General features: G+C 58.2%; 2 protein-coding genes across 7 annotated transcripts in view; one reads left to right on the forward strand and one right to left on the reverse strand.

The window, feature by feature from the left end:
- DDX11 (DEAD/H-box helicase 11) overlaps nucleotides 1-896 on the forward strand; it is a 32844-nt gene extending 31948 nt beyond the window's left edge. For all 6 annotated transcript variants that reach the window (XM_069581542.1, XM_069581546.1, XM_069581543.1 and 3 more), the window contains one exon: nucleotides 34-896. In XM_069581542.1, coding sequence (XP_069437643.1) covers nucleotides 34-63 — 30 coding nt within the window. In that variant the 3' untranslated portion in view covers nucleotides 64-896. The remainder of the gene's footprint in view (nucleotides 1-33) is intronic.
- On the reverse strand, nucleotides 893-16752 carry WASHC1 (WASH complex subunit 1). The gene is made up of 11 exons (XM_069581547.1): nucleotides 16459-16752; nucleotides 13294-13447; nucleotides 4373-4484; nucleotides 4019-4165; nucleotides 3746-3882; nucleotides 3399-3534; nucleotides 3042-3243; nucleotides 2779-2949; nucleotides 2219-2377; nucleotides 1445-1513; nucleotides 893-1328 (listed from the first exon to the last, which is right to left on the reverse strand). Exons 2-11 carry the CDS (start codon nucleotides 13440-13442, stop codon nucleotides 1189-1191), a joined length of 1422 nt encoding a protein of 473 aa, XP_069437648.1. The 5' UTR covers nucleotides 13443-13447; nucleotides 16459-16752; the 3' UTR covers nucleotides 893-1188.
- Nucleotides 16753-17251: the final 499 nt, after the last annotated feature.

Genomic DNA, 17251 nt, shown 5'->3' on the forward strand with positions numbered 1-17251 from the left:
CAGTCTGGTGTCATGGTCTTTTCCTCTCTGCAGTTCCATCGAGAGAAAGCTGGCCTTTCCTGACTGGTGGCCGCACCACTGCCTGGTTGCCAGGCCCTCCCTTCACCTGCCCATGGGCAACATCACCGTGCACTTGGTCTGCAGGGATCCTGCCTGAGAAGGGGGTGCCGTGGGAGCCCCTTTGGGACTCATTGGGCTGCCAGGATGCAGGAATAGGTGGACCAGCCAGCAGGAGACAACGAGGCTGACCCCAAAGAGACAGTGACCCCGCCATTCCTGGGCCCACCCCCAGCAACTGCCCTGCCTGGAATGGAGTCTGCCTTCTGCTTGGCCCAGCCCTGTGGGCTGCTGATTCCTGGCCGGTCTGTGAGTGGCTGTGGAGGCTGCAGCCACCCTGCCCTGGCTTGTTTCTCAGGATCCACATTCTCAGAGGTGAGATGGAGCAGGCTCTTCCAGCCTCTCCCTTTTGCCCTCGGAAACCCAGAATGTCATCCATCCCCACCTCCTGCTGTCCGCAGGGCCGTTCTGCCCCAGCTTCTGGTCCCCTCGGCCACCTTTTCTCTAAGTCCTGAAGAACTGCTCCCCAACCTCCCGGCCTCACTTCCTCCCACACTGCTGGCCCTCACCTGCCCCTGGCCCTGCCAGCAGGATCCTCCTCCTGGCCTGGCTCCAGGGCCTCCCGCTCAGCCACAGAGCAGATGCCAAGACACCGCCTCCCCTGACATCAGCGATTATGCCAAGGGCCATTAGGCTCTCAGCATGGCTATTTTTAGAGACCCCGTGTCCATCACGGAGACACTTTCCTGTGTCCCCCCCTCCATGCAACCCCCCACCACCACCCCCTGCCACCCCCTGCACAGCTTGGGTTCCTTAATTAAAAGTGCACTGTTGGTTTAGGCTCGCGTCTTGCATCACTTCTTTATTGATTCATGTACTGTTTTACCGCAGTCTCCCCAGGAAAGGAGCACACGCTGGTGAAGGGGGCTGGAGCACAGGCAGAGGCACCCCCGCCACCATGCCTCCCCCCCGTCTCCAGTTTGGCCTCTGAAAGCAGCCTCCTTGCTCCTTGAAGATCCCAGCAAGAGAGCTGGAAAGTCCTCCGTGACCCCATTCCCCCAAGGAGCCTGTTCAGCTGTTCTGCACGGGGGCGTGGTACAACTGGGGACTTGGGGGAGGATAAGCCCAGCCCTAGGACTCCCAGTCGTCATCATCTTCCTCGCCCGGGGGCTGATGTGGGGGAGGCAGGGGTGGGATGGAATCTGACATCCGGGCGAAGGCCCCCCCTGGCCCCTCGCTGGCCCCGGACCCAGGTCCTTTCCCAGAGATACCTAGGAGGGCAGACGCTGGAGTGAGGAGCTGGTCTGGCTGGTGGCACCAGGCCACCCAGGCCCTAGAGACCTGAAAACCGTGAGGAAGGAGGCGGCACCGGGGTCCTGCTTCCTACCTTTGCGCCTCATGGCCAGCTTGTTGAAAAGGTCCGACATCAGGTCCCCGCCCTGGGTGGTGGCTCTCACTGCAGTGGGAAAGCATGGCAACAAGGTGAAGGCACCCGGGGTGGGCTCAGTCCAGCCTACGTGACATCCCAAGGCTCAGTCATGGGGTCCTCTGCACCGTCAAAACCCTGGCCCCTCCTGTGGCCCCTGCCACAGCTCCTGGAGCACTGGTCAGTGTTACTAGGAAAGCAGGTGACCACTGAGGAATGGAGTCACTGACATCCGGAGTCAAGCTCAGGGAGCGGAGTCGCCGCTGCCCTGAGACGGGCACAGAGCGGAGTCGCCACCGCCCCGAGACGGGCACAGGGAGTGGAGTCGCCGCCGCCCTGTGACGGGCACAGGGAGCGGAGTCGCCGCCCTGCGACGGGCACAGGGAGTGGCAGTGGACACAGGAGCCTGCCCGGGCTCCCCGTGCGGTGCTCAGCAGCACAGCGGGGATGACTCAGGGCTGGGGTCCCAGAGAGCTCGGCCGCTTTGGGCCCAGACATGGCATCTGTCAGCACTGGATACACAGCTGACGTAGCCCGGAGCCTCAAGGGGCCTCGAGAAGTGGGACACAGCCAGGTCCCCGTCTAAAAATATCCCTAGTCCCTGTTTCCTTGGACAATTGGCCGAGTCTAAGCAGGCTCCACCACTGGGCAGGAGGGGCCCACACACACCGGGGCAGCCTGCACAGGCCCTGGAGACACGGGCAGAGCGCCCTCCTGCAGCGGGTCCAGCCTCACCTTGCTCCTGCTCCTTCTGCTTCTTTTTCTCCAGCTTGCGCTCCTTCACACTGCGGAGCTTGGCCTTGCCGATGCCCCCGGCCTGGCGGATAGACTCCAGCAGAGTGGCCCGGCCACTGGAGGGGTCAACCACTTCCTTGGGCGCTCCTTGGACTGGGGCTGGAGGGTGGAAGGTGTGAGGAAGAATGGCTGCTGGGGCAGAGCCAGGCTGTGGGCCAGCACCGCCCAGGGCGGGTGCAGAGGTAGCCTGGGAGACACCACTGAAGGGCCACGTGGGCACTCGCTATATTTTCCATGGTTACTAGCAGCCTCCTGTCACTGGTTCAAGGGGAATGGGGGGGTCCAGGCTCCCTCTACCTTGAAGGTTAGAATTTCAGGAACCCACAGATACCGTTCGAAACTACTACTTTATGAACTCGGGAGGAATGTGATTTTGAAATCAGAACTATTCTGAAAATCTAGAATTGATGACCACTTAACTTAAGCTACAGAAAACCCTCCAGGGATCCAGAAGTTGGAGGCGCCTCTCCCCAACCCACACGCCCCGGGACTGCCCCTACCTGAAGGGGAGGCACCCCCGCTGTCGTCCCCCCTGGCGGGCTGTCCTGGCGGGGCCACAGCCTGTGGCGGGGGCGGAGGCGGGGGTACACTGATCTGTATGCCTGGAGCTGGGGGAGGTGGTGGAGGTGGCGGGGGTGGTGGGCGTGCCGTCGGCACCCCATCCTCGAGGTCTGGGACAGAAATCGAGGTGTCAGGTACCTTAGGAGGCAAGAGGCTGAGCAGGGGAGTGCCCGCCCCAGTCTGTCCCCAGCTCTCGGCCCACCTGGCTTGAAAGGCTGGGCCACCTCCGTGTGGAAGGTGGGCAGCTCAGGAATGGCACCGGGGGCAGAGGGGGCGATACCAGGGCCCAGATCTGCGCTGTACATGAGGTCGTCAGCCACACCTGGCAGGTCAGGCAGGTAGGACGGCACGTCGATGTCCGGCACCTGGCCCAGGTCGGGCACGTAGAAGTAGTTCTCCGGGACCTGTGGGTCGGGAGGGTGAGGGGGGCCAGGGAACAGGCCTTGGAGCTTCCCAGGCCCCAAGCACAGCTGGGTGGGTAGGGGGCTCATCAGACCCCTGGTCCAGACAACACTGGGGGGCCATGCCTCCCCCACCCCCAGGCATCGTCTCCGTCCACCTGCCGCTCCAGCTGCTCTCTCCTGCTGATGGACAAAGGGGCATCGAACAGCTTCTCTTCTGTCTCAGCCCCCAGCATCACGTGGGTCTTTGTGACGGCACCGGCCAGGGGGTCCAGGAAGACATACTTCTTGTACCTGGAGAAGGCGGAGGGCAGGGGATGCAGCACCTGTGCTCGGCCCCCGGGCTGGACCGCCCTTCTCACGTCCTTAGGGCCCCAGCTCAAGTTAGGATTATGGCCTCCCAGGCCTTACGAGCCTCCTGGCTCCCAGGCCATAGACTTCCGCTGCACCCGAGCCTGGAGACCCCCTGGTTCCCCGTCCCCCACCCCCCCCCCCCGCCACTCACAGGTTCTCGGTGGTGTTGAAGAGCAGCAGGGAGCTGACAGAGCTGATGTTGCTGGGGAGCCCACCCAGCCCCTCCTCAGCCTCGTCTTCAGGCTCTGGCTTGGTGTTCACACACACAGGGAAGAATTTCAGCTTCTCCTGGGGGTGTGGGGAGACGGGAATTGACCGAGGGAGGCGGGTTTCGGCTCCAAGCCAAAGAGCTCCCCTCACTCCCCCAGCAGTCAGAATCCTCTGGGGCCTTGGCTCCCTCCAGGGTGCAGGCACCCCCGCAGACCTGCAGGGCCCGCTCGTCCAGGGGGCGGTGCTTGCTCTGGATCCTGTGGCGGGGACGCCTCTGCAGGCCGGGGTCCTGGGCCCCTGTGAAGATTGAGCCGTACTCTCGCAGGCGCTCGGGGGCAGGGTACTTGGCGCTGGAGAACACCTGTGGATACAGGTCGTCTGGTCACTCCTGCTGGGGCCTGAGAAGCTCCAGCCAGCCTGGGTTTGGGGTGGAGGGATTGTGGGCAGGAGGAAACCTGAGGGGTAGCTGAAGCAGGGACCTGGCAGCTTCAGAGGCATGGGGAGAGGGGAAAGAAGAGGGATTTTGGGACTACCGACCAGCCAGAGGACAGGGCCACACGCTTGCTACCTTGATGGCTTTCTTGCTGCCCTTGATCTTCTCGATCTTGGCCTGGGCCAAGGACACCCTCTCCCCAATGGCCTGCAGCTGACTCCGGCTGAGCTCTACTCGCTGGGAGATCCTGCCACCAAAAAACAAAACAAAACAGAAACTCATCACCAGGGCTGGAGGCTCCTCCCCAAGCCCCTGCAGCCTCTGGCCCCCTTTCTATTTCCAACAGCAAACAGGTGAACGGGGACTTGGGTAAGGGCTTGTGTCTGAATTGTTTGTTTTGGCTATGCCCCACAACATGTGGGATCTTAGTACTTGACCAGGGATTGAACCCGTGCCCCTGCAGTGCAAACACAGTCTTAACTCCTGGACCATTAGGGAAGCCCTCAGGTAAGGGCTCTTAAAACAGTAATACCTGCTTGTCAGGGCTGCTCCTGGAACTTCCCAGGTGACCTCAATCAGGACCATCCAACCTGAAGGGTCTGGGAACAGACTATATTCCATTCCCTGGAGCTCTGGGCAGGGACTGGCAATCACCATGGCACCAAGCTGGCACCTGTACATGCCACCTGAAAGGATGTAGTGCCCACCCGCCAGGGCTTTCGTTCTCAGGCCCAGGTGAGCAGAGACAGAATCTTCATGACTTACATGGAAGAAACCAGAGCTTAGCGAGGCTGAGCGACAGGCCAGACTGGTCCTTATTTCAGTCCCAGAGCTGTCCACAAGGAACTGCCCAACTCAGAGCAGGTGGTTCTAGGTAAACCCTAGTTCCCACTGAGGTTCTCACAGCTGTGGGTAGGCTGCCAAAGGGCTGCCCCTCCCCTTCCCAGGATTAGCGGGCTCCAGCAACAGGGTACCCTGTTAGTTCCTGAATATGCCCAACACTGCCTTGTCATGTGGCCCAGCCATCTCCCCACACGGCTGGTCCTTCACTTCACTCAGCCCCAAGCCAAAGCCTCCCTGAGACAGAGTTTAAAACTCACTGTCACTTTCCAACCCCTAGCTGGCTCTATTACACACTGGCACCTGTCACCACTACAGAGACATCATTTTGCCAACAAATGTCTGCAGAGTCAAAGCTATGGTTTTTCTAGTAGTCATGCAGGGATGTGAGAGCTGGACCCTAAAGGCTGAGCACCGAAGAATGCTTTCCAACTGCGGTGCTGGAGAAGACCTTTGAGAGTCCCTTGGACTGCAAGGAGATCAAACCAGTCAATCCTAAAAGAAGTCAACGCTGAACTGATGTGAAGAGCCAACGCACTGGAAAAGACCCTGTTGCTGGGAAAGACTGAGGGCGAGAGGAGAAGGGGTGACAGGATTAGATGGCTGGATGGCATCAGTGACTCCATGGATGTGAGTTTGAGCAAACTCAGGGAGATAGCAAAGAACAGGGAAGCCTGGCATACTGCAGTTCATGAGGTCGCAAAGAGCTGGATACGACTTAGCAGCTGAACAAGAACCACCTGTCACCATGTGTCTCCTGCCTGTGGGCTCCTAGGCTTGGGGCTCTGCTCTCTGCTGTGTTCCCAGCACGTGGCACTGTGCCGGGCACCTGAAGGGCTCCTGTGCGGTCACTGAATGGCCAGCACCACATGCCCCAAGGTAAATGCACACGTGCCTCACTTTCACTATTCAGCAGCACAAGGTTCTTCTCACTTCCCAGGAGCCCCAGCCCACCCCACCAGGGTGTCCTCTGCCTAAGAGCCCCCCGACCTCCAGGAACACCAGCCCCTGACCGTGGCCACAGCTGGTGGATGGCAGAAGGCCCGCGGTCTCTGGTCAGAGACCACACAGCGAGAGAACTCAAGGACTTTTTTACCAGCCCTGATCAGCCACTTTCACAAGCGCAGGGTCTCCACCCCGATGAAGTCTCCTTGATTACTCCTGTGGCCACTCGTGTGCAGGGGCTTGGGGACGCAGGGGATGGGCTCCAAGCAGGTACCCAAACCAGCTTAGTTTTCCTCGACAGGCTGGTCTGAGTGGGACAGCAATGCATACCAGATCAAAAGGCATAGCTTCCTTCCAGGAGATATGGAACCAGTGACCTGTCTGGGCCCACTTTCTGGCGGGGAGGACGGGTTCTCTACTTGCACACAGGCCACCTTCTCTAGTTCCCAGCTCAGCCCCACGCTGCTGGGAGATGAAGCAACCTCACAGTTAACATAATGGCGGCATAAAAGGTGGATGTCAGAACTGGACACAGACGGAGCCTGCTCTCTGATTTCTCAAAGTTGCAGACATCAAGCTTAACAGTGAACCCTGGCAAATTTCCGGAATGGATTATTAAATACAGGGTCCTGAGCAATCTGAAATGGAAGAGGTGGATCCCCAGGGCAAACACTGTTCTAAATTTATAGCGTTTTCTGACAGGGTTATTAGCCTGGTGTAAGGGGAAAAACCTCACACGCAGTGCAGCCTGAGTCAGCAAGGATGCTGATGGCTTCTCACAAAGTCCTGTGGATGAGATGGAGCTGCGGGCTGGAGAAGAGCACACTTAGGAAAAATCAGAGCGAGCCAGAGAGCAGCAGCACCCGGAAGGCACCATGGGCTGATTTCAGTCGTGAACAAAGGTCTCTGGCAGGGCCTCGCACAGCTCACCCAGTGCTTGATTAGGAAGCTGGGGTATCCAATGGGAAGGCCCCCAAACAGTCTGCATGGTGGAATCAAGACCCACATGAGCTGAAAGGCCAGGAAAGGTGACACTGATACAGAATGACTGTGAAGCTCAGCACTCAGGCGCACAAATACGGGGGGACAGAGGTTGAGCAGGGGTTCAGGTGAAGGAGGACCTGACGACTTTGGTCACCTAGGCGCTAATGGCAACCCGGACTAAGGAAGTGAGTCCATGGAGCACACAGCACCATGTTCCTCTCCCACCTTCTTTCAACAAATGGGACATCCACTCTCTTAGAGGCATGGCAGAGGAAGCAGAGCCCTGGATTCATGAGCTCATCTCCTGGACACCATACTCACGCACAGCCGTGTCTCCTTCAAACCAGGTCCACACATTAAGAGGACCCTGAATTCCCTTCCGGGCTATAGGCTCTGCCTGAGTCACAGTTGCACCGCTAGCACCTGGGACAGCACCTGACACGGAACACAGCAGCTAGGTAAGAAGTGAGGAGGCAACGAACGTCCAGAGGAGGGTGAGGAGCAAGGTGAGGAGTGAGAAGCTCACGTCATACAAGGCAAGTGAAGGACATTCGGTCTAAAGATGAGATGACTTTGAGAATGTAACTCCCTTCAGATACCAGAAGACCTCAGGTGCTGTCAGGTGGGAAAGCAATCATCACCAGAAAGAGTGGGGTGCATCAGAGTCTGTGGTGGCAGCGGGGGCGGGTGGGGGGGGGGCAGTGTGGCCTAGGAAGCCATCAGACTCCAGCTGGATGCCCACTGTCAGGGTGCTCCGGGGTGGATTCCTGTGAGGACAGGATGGAAGATGAAATTCCCAGAGTTCTATTCTTATCTAAGTAATGTCCTGCTTGTTGACAAAGGCCTCAGGCAGCCCAATCTCAGACCAAGGGTGAGAGAAAAGGTTTCAGCTGGCGGGTCATCTCTCCTGACTGGCAGTGGCAGGCTGGAAGGCAGTGTTGGGAAGGCTTGCGGGGCCACGTGGGGTGGGGCCCGAGAGCCAGGACTGATCAGCAACATCCATTGTGAACAGGATGGTGCCAAGAGGGCAACTTGTTTGTTCTTCATCTAGACCCCACGGCTCAGCCCCCAGGCTCATCCCTGTAGCTGCGACCCCACAGTGTCACCAGGACCCCAGCAGGGAGAAGCAGGCTCAGCGGGTCTGCTCAGAGCCTGGGGCAGAGAGAAATCAGGCAACACACGCCTGCTCCCAAGGAGACAGACAACTGCCATGTCCCCAAGCCCTGGGGACAGCAACACTATGGCCGTGGGCAGGTCACTTAACTGGTCCATGTCCCACCTTCTTCAGCTGAGAAGCAAGGCTGGTAACTTCTCCATCGGAGAATTGCCGTAAAGGTCAAAGTCAGTGATGTGTATCTCATGACCAGAAAAGCCGACAAGTCCCCAGAACACGGTCAACACCTGCCTGGACCACCCACAGATTGGGTGGGGTGAGAGGCCCCAGGCAGTGCTGAGTAGACCTGGAGAAGAACATTCCAGATTCCAGACAAGGACATGGCACACTGCAAGGGAGCACTGTGGAGGGCAGAGGGCTCCTCTGCCGGGGCCTGGGGCATGAGGCGATCAAGGTCAACGAGGCCCCCAGGGGGCCAGGACAGCGCCTGGGCTGCCTGTCCCATCACCTCCAAAGCCAAAGCTGATCCCCACAACCCTCTGTGGAGATCGCCTATGAAGCCAGGCAGGCCCAGGGCTCCCTTGGGGCTGCTGCTGCTCCCAGCATCACACCAGTCAGCTGCTGGTGGGGGGTGGCGAAGACCCCCAGCCCTAACTGCCGCTCCTCTCCCCTCCCCAGCACCCACCCCATCAGCCCTCTGAGCAGCTCTTGCTTTCCCCTGGATCTTCTCCACTAGCTGGGGTAATTAAGAATGATCTGCTAATTATGCAGGCGGCTGATTGAGGCCTCCTAACCCTGGGAGGCACCAGGTGCCGATCAGCAGGGAGGAGGGGAGCATGGAGGAAGGGGAGAGGATGGAGGAAGAGGAAGAGAGGGGAGGGGAAGGAGGGGGAGGAAAGGAAGAAAAGACCAGGGAAAAGCTCTGCAGAGGGCAAGTGGTCAGGCTGGGGCCGCCGGGGAGGACCGTCTCTAAACCCGCCATTCACACAGTCCCCTCCACTCCTCCTGCAGCCCCTCTGCCGTCATCTAAGTCATGTGGAACAGGTGACGTCTCTGGGTAGCTATTTTGGGGCTGGCATCTCCCAGGTGAGGAGGGGCAGGTGAGGGCGGGAGGTCTGCTTGGCAGGAGAAAAGGCTGGGGAGGGGCTGTGAGGAGCGGTCCAGGCGCCCGCAAGGTCCTTGTCATTCTCTCCAGCTCTGTAGACTCGGCTGCAGGCTGCGGTAGAGCAGAGAGGGAGAAGGACCCGGCTCAGAATGCTAATACCCTATGAGCTCACCTGCCTGCAGAGCTGGGCACAGGCTCCAGGGGGGCCAAGGGCTGGGCCTGGGCCTGAACAGAGGGGAGGGGAGGGGAGGGGAGGGGAGGGGAGAGGGCTCTTCTCTGCAAGAGGAGTTATGTTCAAGGGGACCGATTCCACGCTGGAGTCACATCCCCACTGCAAAAGCCCATGAGGAGAAAAGAGCCTCAGGCTCATAGGCGGCTGGGGGATAGGGGGGCAGGGCTCGGCATCCCCACTCCCTGTCGTCCCTGACCCCTCCCTCCCCTTCGACCTCATTCTCAATCTGTCACTATGTCCCGTCAGCATTCCCTTTGAAGTGTCTCTTATCCGCCCATCCTGCACCGCAGCCCCCCTCCTTGGCCCCTGTGCAGCTGCCTGATGACCCCTCCCAGCTCTCTGTCCCATCACTTCCTGCTCAGAACCCATCAAGGCTCCCAAAACCCTGGGCTTAAGCTCAAAGCCCCATCTAGCTGGGAGAAGCCCTCATGGCCCTGATGTGGCCCAGCTCTCCCCTCACCCACTCCTCCCACCAGAGACCATCTCAGCATTGTGGGGACATGAGAAGGGCTTGGTGGTGAGGGGCACAAACACGGAGGCTGACTTTCACCCCATCCTGCAGTGAAGGCGCAGACCGCAGGGACAGTGGCTTCTGGGCTGGGGTGCTGAGGGCCCTGCCGCCAGGGGCACCACCCTCCAGTCAGGCCTCAAGCCCCTGGCGCCCCTTTCCAGGTCCCAGGCAGACCGCATTCCCCACCCCTCAGCAGAACCTGCCCCATGTGGCACCCCTTCAGGAGGCCTTCCCTGACCCGGGAGCAGGCGGTCATGTTCCTCTCACCATCTGCTCCCTCATTTCATCACAGCCAGCCTCCACTGGGGATGCCACTGCTCCCACAGGCCTGGTCCCCACATTTCAGGTTAAACCCTAGGTCCTGGGCGTTAGGCATGTGACCAAGGGCTGAGCCAGCCGCCGTGTCACCCCCATCCCGCCCCAGCCATGGCTCTGGGACCGCCGTGAGGCTGGGGCTTCTGGGGAGGCGCTCTTTCCTGTTGGACCTAAGCTGTGGGCCCACTGGTCACCTTGCAAGAGCAAGGCCTGTCTGGGGGTGGGGCCAACCCAGAGGTAGCGAGCAGGGAGGGGATGAAAGCAAACCGGGTCCTCACGACATCACTGAGCCCTGCGGCTCCAAAGCCTGCTCTGCCGGCTGGTTACTTTTGCTTCAGTTAGTTTGGGGAACCTAACTGATATAAACGTGCTGCCAAGTCTTGCTTCTCTCTCCTCTGGATCCCCAGGTGCCCACACAGTGCATGCTACATGGCTCAGAATCAGCTCAGCCAGTGGCTCTCCCCTCTGAGATATGCCGCCCCTGAGCACAGGGACCACGTGGCCATGCATCATCGGTATTCCTCAGTCCCGAACGCTGGGCACCTGCTGGGAAAGGGGCAGAGCCACCCGGAAGTCGGAAGTCGGCTGTTTAGGGGAGCACCCTGCCAGCCCTGGGCCTCAACGAGCCCACCACCCCTCCATGTGACATGGCCTTCCTGCCCTCTGCTTCTCCCATCCAGGAGCAGAGGAACCTGGAAATGTCTACAGGAAGGGAAAGGAAAGCATGCTAAGAATCCAATGCTCCCCTTATAGACAGGCAGGCATGCAGCCACGGTCCTGGCGAGGAAACCCAAGTATCTCTGATGGACTGTTTCATCACGAGGTGTGGGGTGACCGGAATCTGGCACTAGTAGCTTTTAAAGGCCTGTGTCCTCTTGCTTAGGTGACCCCTGGATACATTTAGCACCTAACACTTTCTATAACTACTGACAACAGGTAATGGAGGGCTAGCACAGGCGGCAAATGAGCAGAGATGATGTTACTAAATAACAAGAGGGAACATTTACTGGATGCTTACTATACGCCAGGCACTTCGGTTCCTTTGTAAATTTCAATTCATTTCATCTTAACGATGATCCTCCGAGGAAGGCACCATTATCATTGCCATTTTATGGATGGGAACATTGAGGCTTTACATGGAGGTTGCTGCTGCTGCTGCTGCTGCTAAGTCGCTTCAGTCGTGTCTGACTCTGTGTGACCCCAGAGACGGCAGCCCACCAGGCCTCCCAGCCCCTGGGATTCTCCAGGCAAGAACACTGGAGTGGGTTGCCATTTCCTTCTCCAATGCATAAAAGTGAAAGTGAAGTCGCTCAGTCGTGTCCGACTCTTAGCAACTCCATGGACTGCAGCCTACCAAGAGTATTGGAGTGGGGTGCCATAGGGAGGTTAAGAGCAAGCAAATGGGGAAACCAGACTGGAGCCAGGAAGTCCGCTCCAGAGTCAACCCCCTTAATGAGGCCCCGCTCTCAGTTACACTCACTTCCTGGAGAGGCCTGGGGCAGCCAGGTGCATTAGAGGGCAGCTCAGAGGCATTAGAGTCAAGTGTTGGGACTCTCCATCTGGAGACAATGGCCCCATTTTCTGCCCCCACTGGGGAAGGCTTCTGGGAAGAGGTGGGGTTCCAGCTGGTGGAGGAGGAGATTGCACGCTGCAGTGGTGGGGGTCCCTGGTCTGGGATACAAGCAGGGGACAGTGGGGGAGAAGCGGGACCTGAATCAGGCGGTCAAGTGCTCCAGCCGGGGAAGCACGGCATGGGCATCCAGGAAGAAGCGCTAGCCCATCTTAGCTTGCTCACGGCCAGAGAAACAGGACCTCACACAGGACAAGACCAGGGAACCTTTGCAGAAAACAGCAAACACCACACGCGCGCTCAACCAAGACTGAATGAAAAATCACAAGCGCCTGAGAGCTGAGCTGGATCAGCGCTAGGGGTACAAACAGCCACCACTCCCCACCTGGGATCACTGAGGACCCGAGGCCACCTTGCCAGCCTCCCGAAGCCCCTTGCTCCAGCCACACTGGCTTCCACTGAGGCCCCTTTCCACTTTAGTTCATGCTCTTCCTCCTTTCTTGGTTCTTCCCCCAACCTACCCACTCACGATATTTTCCCTTCCACCAGTCCAGCTTTTCCTCACATATGTCTTCCCTGACCCTATAGACCAAGTCAGGCCTCTTATCACAGAGACAGGGGTAATTCCAGAGCCTGGAGCCCCCACACCTGGGTGTGACGCCTAGTTCCACTGCTCAGGCAAGTCTCCTGACCCTTCTGCCAGAGTTTCCTCATCAACAAAGTGGAAATAACAGAAGCTCAAACAAAAAGCTGTTGAGGGACTTCTCTGGTGGTCCAGGGGCTAAGACTCTGCGCTCCCAGTGCAGAGGGTCTGAGTTCGATCCCTGGTCAGAGAACTAGATCCCAAATGCCGCAACTAAGACCCAGCACAGCCAAATAAATAAATACATATTGAAAAAAAAAAAAGGCTGTTAAAAGTGTTGAATGAGTGAACACACTCAGGTCAAAGGTGGCACACAGTTAATGTGACACAAATATTAGGTGTTACAAGACAGTAGAGATTGGTTTTACCACAACTGTAACTAACACCCAACTGATCACTTAGAGTCTGTCTCTGCTGCTGGAGCGGACCCTCCAGCTGGGCAAGGATGCTGCCTTATTAAAGGGCCCAGAGCCTTGCACACAAGAAATGGTGGATAACCAACCATGGGCTGACTGGCGGAACAGGCGAAGGAACAGGGCACCCCAGCAAGGGAAGAGCAGTTGGGAGAGTCATACCACTGCCAGCGCCCGTGGATGCATGGGGAACCCCAGGGCTAAGCAGGATGGTAAACAGTGAGCGCTTATAAGAAAAAGTCTACACAGAGTACCCAGCTTGGCCCCCTGGGCACAGGGGACCCAGCTGGCTTCCCTCAGGACCATAAGTCCCCACAGAGGTGCTCCAAGAGGGTGCCTCTGGGACTGGAGAGATGACTGCCTGGGCCAGGGAGCAGCACCCACCTGCTGAAGATGTCTCCAGAGACCTTCTGTAGGTACTGCAGGGCATCCGCCACCTGCTGGATGGCCTCCTCTCGCCGCAGGTCTGGCTGAATGAGGGGCACTGCATAGGTCTGACCGGCCAAGGAATGCTGGGTCCCCGTGGGGGTCATGGTGCCTGGGGGAGAGAAGGGAGCATCAGGACCCCCCCATCCCACACCCACCCATCACAGGGCCAGGTGCAGGAGAAGAGCATGCACCAAACCCCATCCCAATGGTCTGCATGGCTTCAGCCTGGGTGGCAGTCGGGGGGCTGCCAGGAGCTACTGTTCTGTCAATGCTGGTTGAGTGAGCAGGGGAAACTGTAAGGACCAGAGATGGACACAAGGCATTCAGAGGGCACTGACTGGCTGCCACAAGGTGAGTACATGGTACCCAGCTAGGTGCCCCTGCCCTACCTCATCTCACCTCAACCTCCCAAGCCTGGATGAACAATAAAGAAACCGTGACTGTGGAGTGAAAAAGAGGGATGGATTGTGGGGCAGTGGGGAATTGCCTGTGTCTGCTGCCGGGTACCAGCAAATGGTACCGGTTCTGCAAGAGCACAGAAAATATGGACTCTGGGTTCTTCCTCTTCTGGTCCCTGGGACCTGCTCCCGAGAAAGGACAGGCAACGGCGGGAGGCAGGATTAGAGCTGCGTGTGGGGTGGGGAGAGGCAGGAGGAAGGAGGGACACATGGGGGGTGGACAGGAAGGAAAAACCCTCCTTCGAACTGTTAGAGGAGGGCAGAGTCAGTCTATTTATACTGGCTTTAATTAACTCCGCTCCCTGGTGCCACCAAAGCAGCAATCACACTGCAGACGGCACTGATGTGATTGGCAAGAGAGGCATCGGGCAGAATATTAAGGCACCAAGCCCCTATAAATAGGCCTAATCACGGCCCCTCAGTAGAAGACCGTGAAGAAGACATTAATCAGCCTGGCACCGTGCCCCAGACCTGCTCTCCTAGGTTGCAACAGAAGTGTGGGTGGGGCTGGGTAAGTCAGCCCAGGGTGGGTTTAGAAGGTTTTGTTTGAGCTTCAAGTCCTATATGACCTGGGGTAAGTTGCTTGCCTTCTCTGAACCTCTGATTCTTTCCACTTCTCATCCCACAGACTGAGAATGGCACTGCCCTCTGAAAAGTAGTTGTGCTCAATGCTTCACACCAATATCCTCACCTTGCTGGAGCTTACTCCTCCTCGCCCTCTGCTGGCTTCCCCCACTCTTCCTTCCACCCACCTTGTTCTCTCCTACCCTTCCCAGGCCAGCATTCTTTCTGGTCTGAGATGACCAGTCTGCTCTCCAAGCTCTTCTACAGCGGTGAACACCTCAGCTTCCTACACCTGAGCCTGCCTAGCACCCTCATCAGGATTCTCGGAGTAACTCCTCACCTCCCCACCTCTCCTCCCACCATCAAGTGACCAAAGTGGAGCCAACTGATCCCAAACCATCCCCACACCTGCCCCTCTTTGCATTTATGGTGACGCAGCTCTGCTGGGCATCCTAGCTTAGTTCAGTATCTGTTTTCCCACCTTTAAGACAGAGAGGGAGGAAAAGGCAGAAAGAAGGTACTTTCTGTGCTTATCTTGAGATGCACTTCTCATGGTCAGTCACCCACCAAATGTATGTCTGTCCACGTACCAGGGGGTGGAACAGGCACAAAGCCCCCAGGCAAGGAAACAGCAGGTCAAAGAACTGAGAGCCTGAGTACAGGTGTCCAGAGCTTTTGCTCATTCTGTCTGCTAACAAGGGCTGATCAACTATCAGGCACTGGTCATGACCACAACAAAGAAGAATAAGACACTATGCTAGCTGTGAAGACAGCCTGGAAAACAATTAAACAGCAGGTGTTAATGCTCTAATCCAGCTGTGAACCCAGTGCTAGGGGACAATGAGGAAGGAGCAAGTGACAAACCCCTACTGGGGTCAGGGAGTCTGGGAAAGCTCTTGGCAGACGCTGTGTCTCCCTACCAGGCCTGGGAGAGAGGGCAGGGAGAGCACCCCAGGGAGAAGGGACAGTTGAACAAAGGTGTGTAGGGAAGGGCAAGTGGTTTGGGCAGGGAAGATAAAACCATCCTTGGAGGAGGGGCAGAAAAAGACAGTGGCCAGACTGCGAAAAACACTGATGGCAAGGAGTATGACTTGAGCCTGAAGGCCAGGAATGAGATCCTCAGACCTGCCAGGCGGTATAGGGGCCGCAAGCTACAGGGCTCCTGAGCACCTGAAATAAACGGAGCTCGTCTGAATGCAGATGGAGTCCAAGCGTAAAATACACACCGAATTTCATACTTCCTACTGAAACGAAGAAAATATTTCATTAAAAATTTAAATACTGATGACATCGTTGAAAGGACCATACTTTAAATACAGTGGGCTACTGCTGCTAAGTCACTTCAGTCGTGTCCGACTCTAAAAGTGAAAGTGAAGTCGTTCAGTCGTGTCCGATCTTCGAGACCCCAATGGACCGCAGCCTACCAGGCTTCTCTGTCTATGGGATTTTCCAGGCAAGAGTACTGGAGTGGGGTACCATCGCCTTCTCCGACAGTGGGCTACCTAAAGTGTATTACTAAGTTAATTTCGCTCTTCCCTTTTAAACTCACACATGTAACTCATAGTTTCTTGCACAGTATGTTTTTCCTGGACGGCGGACGCTACCTTTGACTCTACGGCTTAGAGAATCCTGGTAAACACTGTGGATTCTCACAGGAGTGAACATACAACAAATCGACTCTCATAAATTCCGCTTTTACAATAAATTTGCAAGTGTCGGCATACCGACACCCACACCAGCTGCGGGCAGGAACCCAGGCAGGGTTATAGCGGTGTGGGGTCAACCAGACGCCACAAAGGGAGGGTTCCGAGAGCCGGGCCAGTGGTGGGCAGGCCCGCGGGGCGGGAGGCGGGCCCTCCTCGCAAACCGGTCGGGGTTCCCCAGGGCCCCAGGTCGCGGCGAGGGCGCGTACGAAGGCCCAGTCCGAATCCAGCGGACGGACGCACGGCCAGTCGGCGTCTGAGGCGGAAGTCACCCGGCCCGGGCCTCCCGGCCGGCGTCCCCCGGAGAGCCGCTCCCGCCTCCGTCCGTTCCCTCGGTGACCCGCCCCCAACACCCGCTCTCCGTCCCGCAGTCCCAGCCAGGCCTGCGCCCTCACCTGCGTTACGCCCGCCGCTTCCGCGACGCGACGCGCCGGGTCCCCGCCGCGGCCCGCTCCGCCTCCCGGGTGATGCGGCCCGGGAGCTCCGGCCCCGCCCCCAGCCGTCAGTTCCGCCGGCTCCGCGCCGCGGGTCTGGGCCCCCAGTGGCCGCCCGTCCCCTCAGCTCCGCCTTGCCCGGCGGCCAGACGCGACCCCCACGCTGCCCCGCCCCCGTGCCCTCTGCCCCCTCTTCCCGCGCAGCCGCTCCCTTCGCCGCGCGGCCCCGCCCTCCGCGCGCGCTCCACCCACTTCTCCTCTGTGATGCGCTTGATTGTACCTGTCTCTGCCGGTGTTTTCTGGGCTTGGCCTCTGCGGGCCGAGCTCCCCAGGGTCCGCCCAGTGCTCGCCCTCCCTTAGATAGTAACTGCCAGACACAGAAGGACCACGCTGTGCGAGGTGCCCCATAGCCGCCAGATCCAAACAGAACCAGAGCTGTGGTTGCGGTGGAAGCGTTATGGTTTAATGGGTTCAGAGCTCCTGACCGTCTGTTCTGGACTACACTTAAGTCAGGCTCCTCTGAATCCTCTTCCTAACTAGGCCTCCACTTGCGAAGCCCAGTTTTAGCAAGAATCCTGTCACTCGATTTAGCCAGAAACCTCCGCCCTCTTATCTGGCCAAATTCCTTCCTCCCTTACCCGCTGCCTGCCCCCTATCCCTGTCCCCAGGTAATGTCCCACCCCTCACCTGCCCGCCTGCGGCAAGAATCCTATCCTAGAGTTACCAGTCCCTCTTAAGTAAATTTCCATCCACC

Source organism: Ovis canadensis, chromosome 3 (assembly GCF_042477335.2).
Source record: "Ovis canadensis isolate MfBH-ARS-UI-01 breed Bighorn chromosome 3, ARS-UI_OviCan_v2, whole genome shotgun sequence".
Classification (NCBI taxonomy): Eukaryota; Metazoa; Chordata; class Mammalia; order Artiodactyla; family Bovidae; genus Ovis; species Ovis canadensis.

Bases quoted from the DNA above. Each gene is read 5' to 3' on its own strand.
- WASHC1 (XM_069581547.1), bottom strand. From the start codon at position 13,442: ATGACCCCCACGGGGACCCAGCATTCCTTGGCCGGTCAGACCTATGCA. The intron at 4,485-13,293 runs GTGGGTGCTGCT...TTTTGGTGGCAG, and splicing joins TCTGGAGACATCTTCAGCAG to GATCTCCCAGCGAGTAGAGC. The intron at 1,514-2,218 runs GTGAGGCTGGAC...TTCCCACTGCAG, and splicing joins GCAGAAGGAGCAGGAGCAAG to TGAGAGCCACCACCCAGGGC.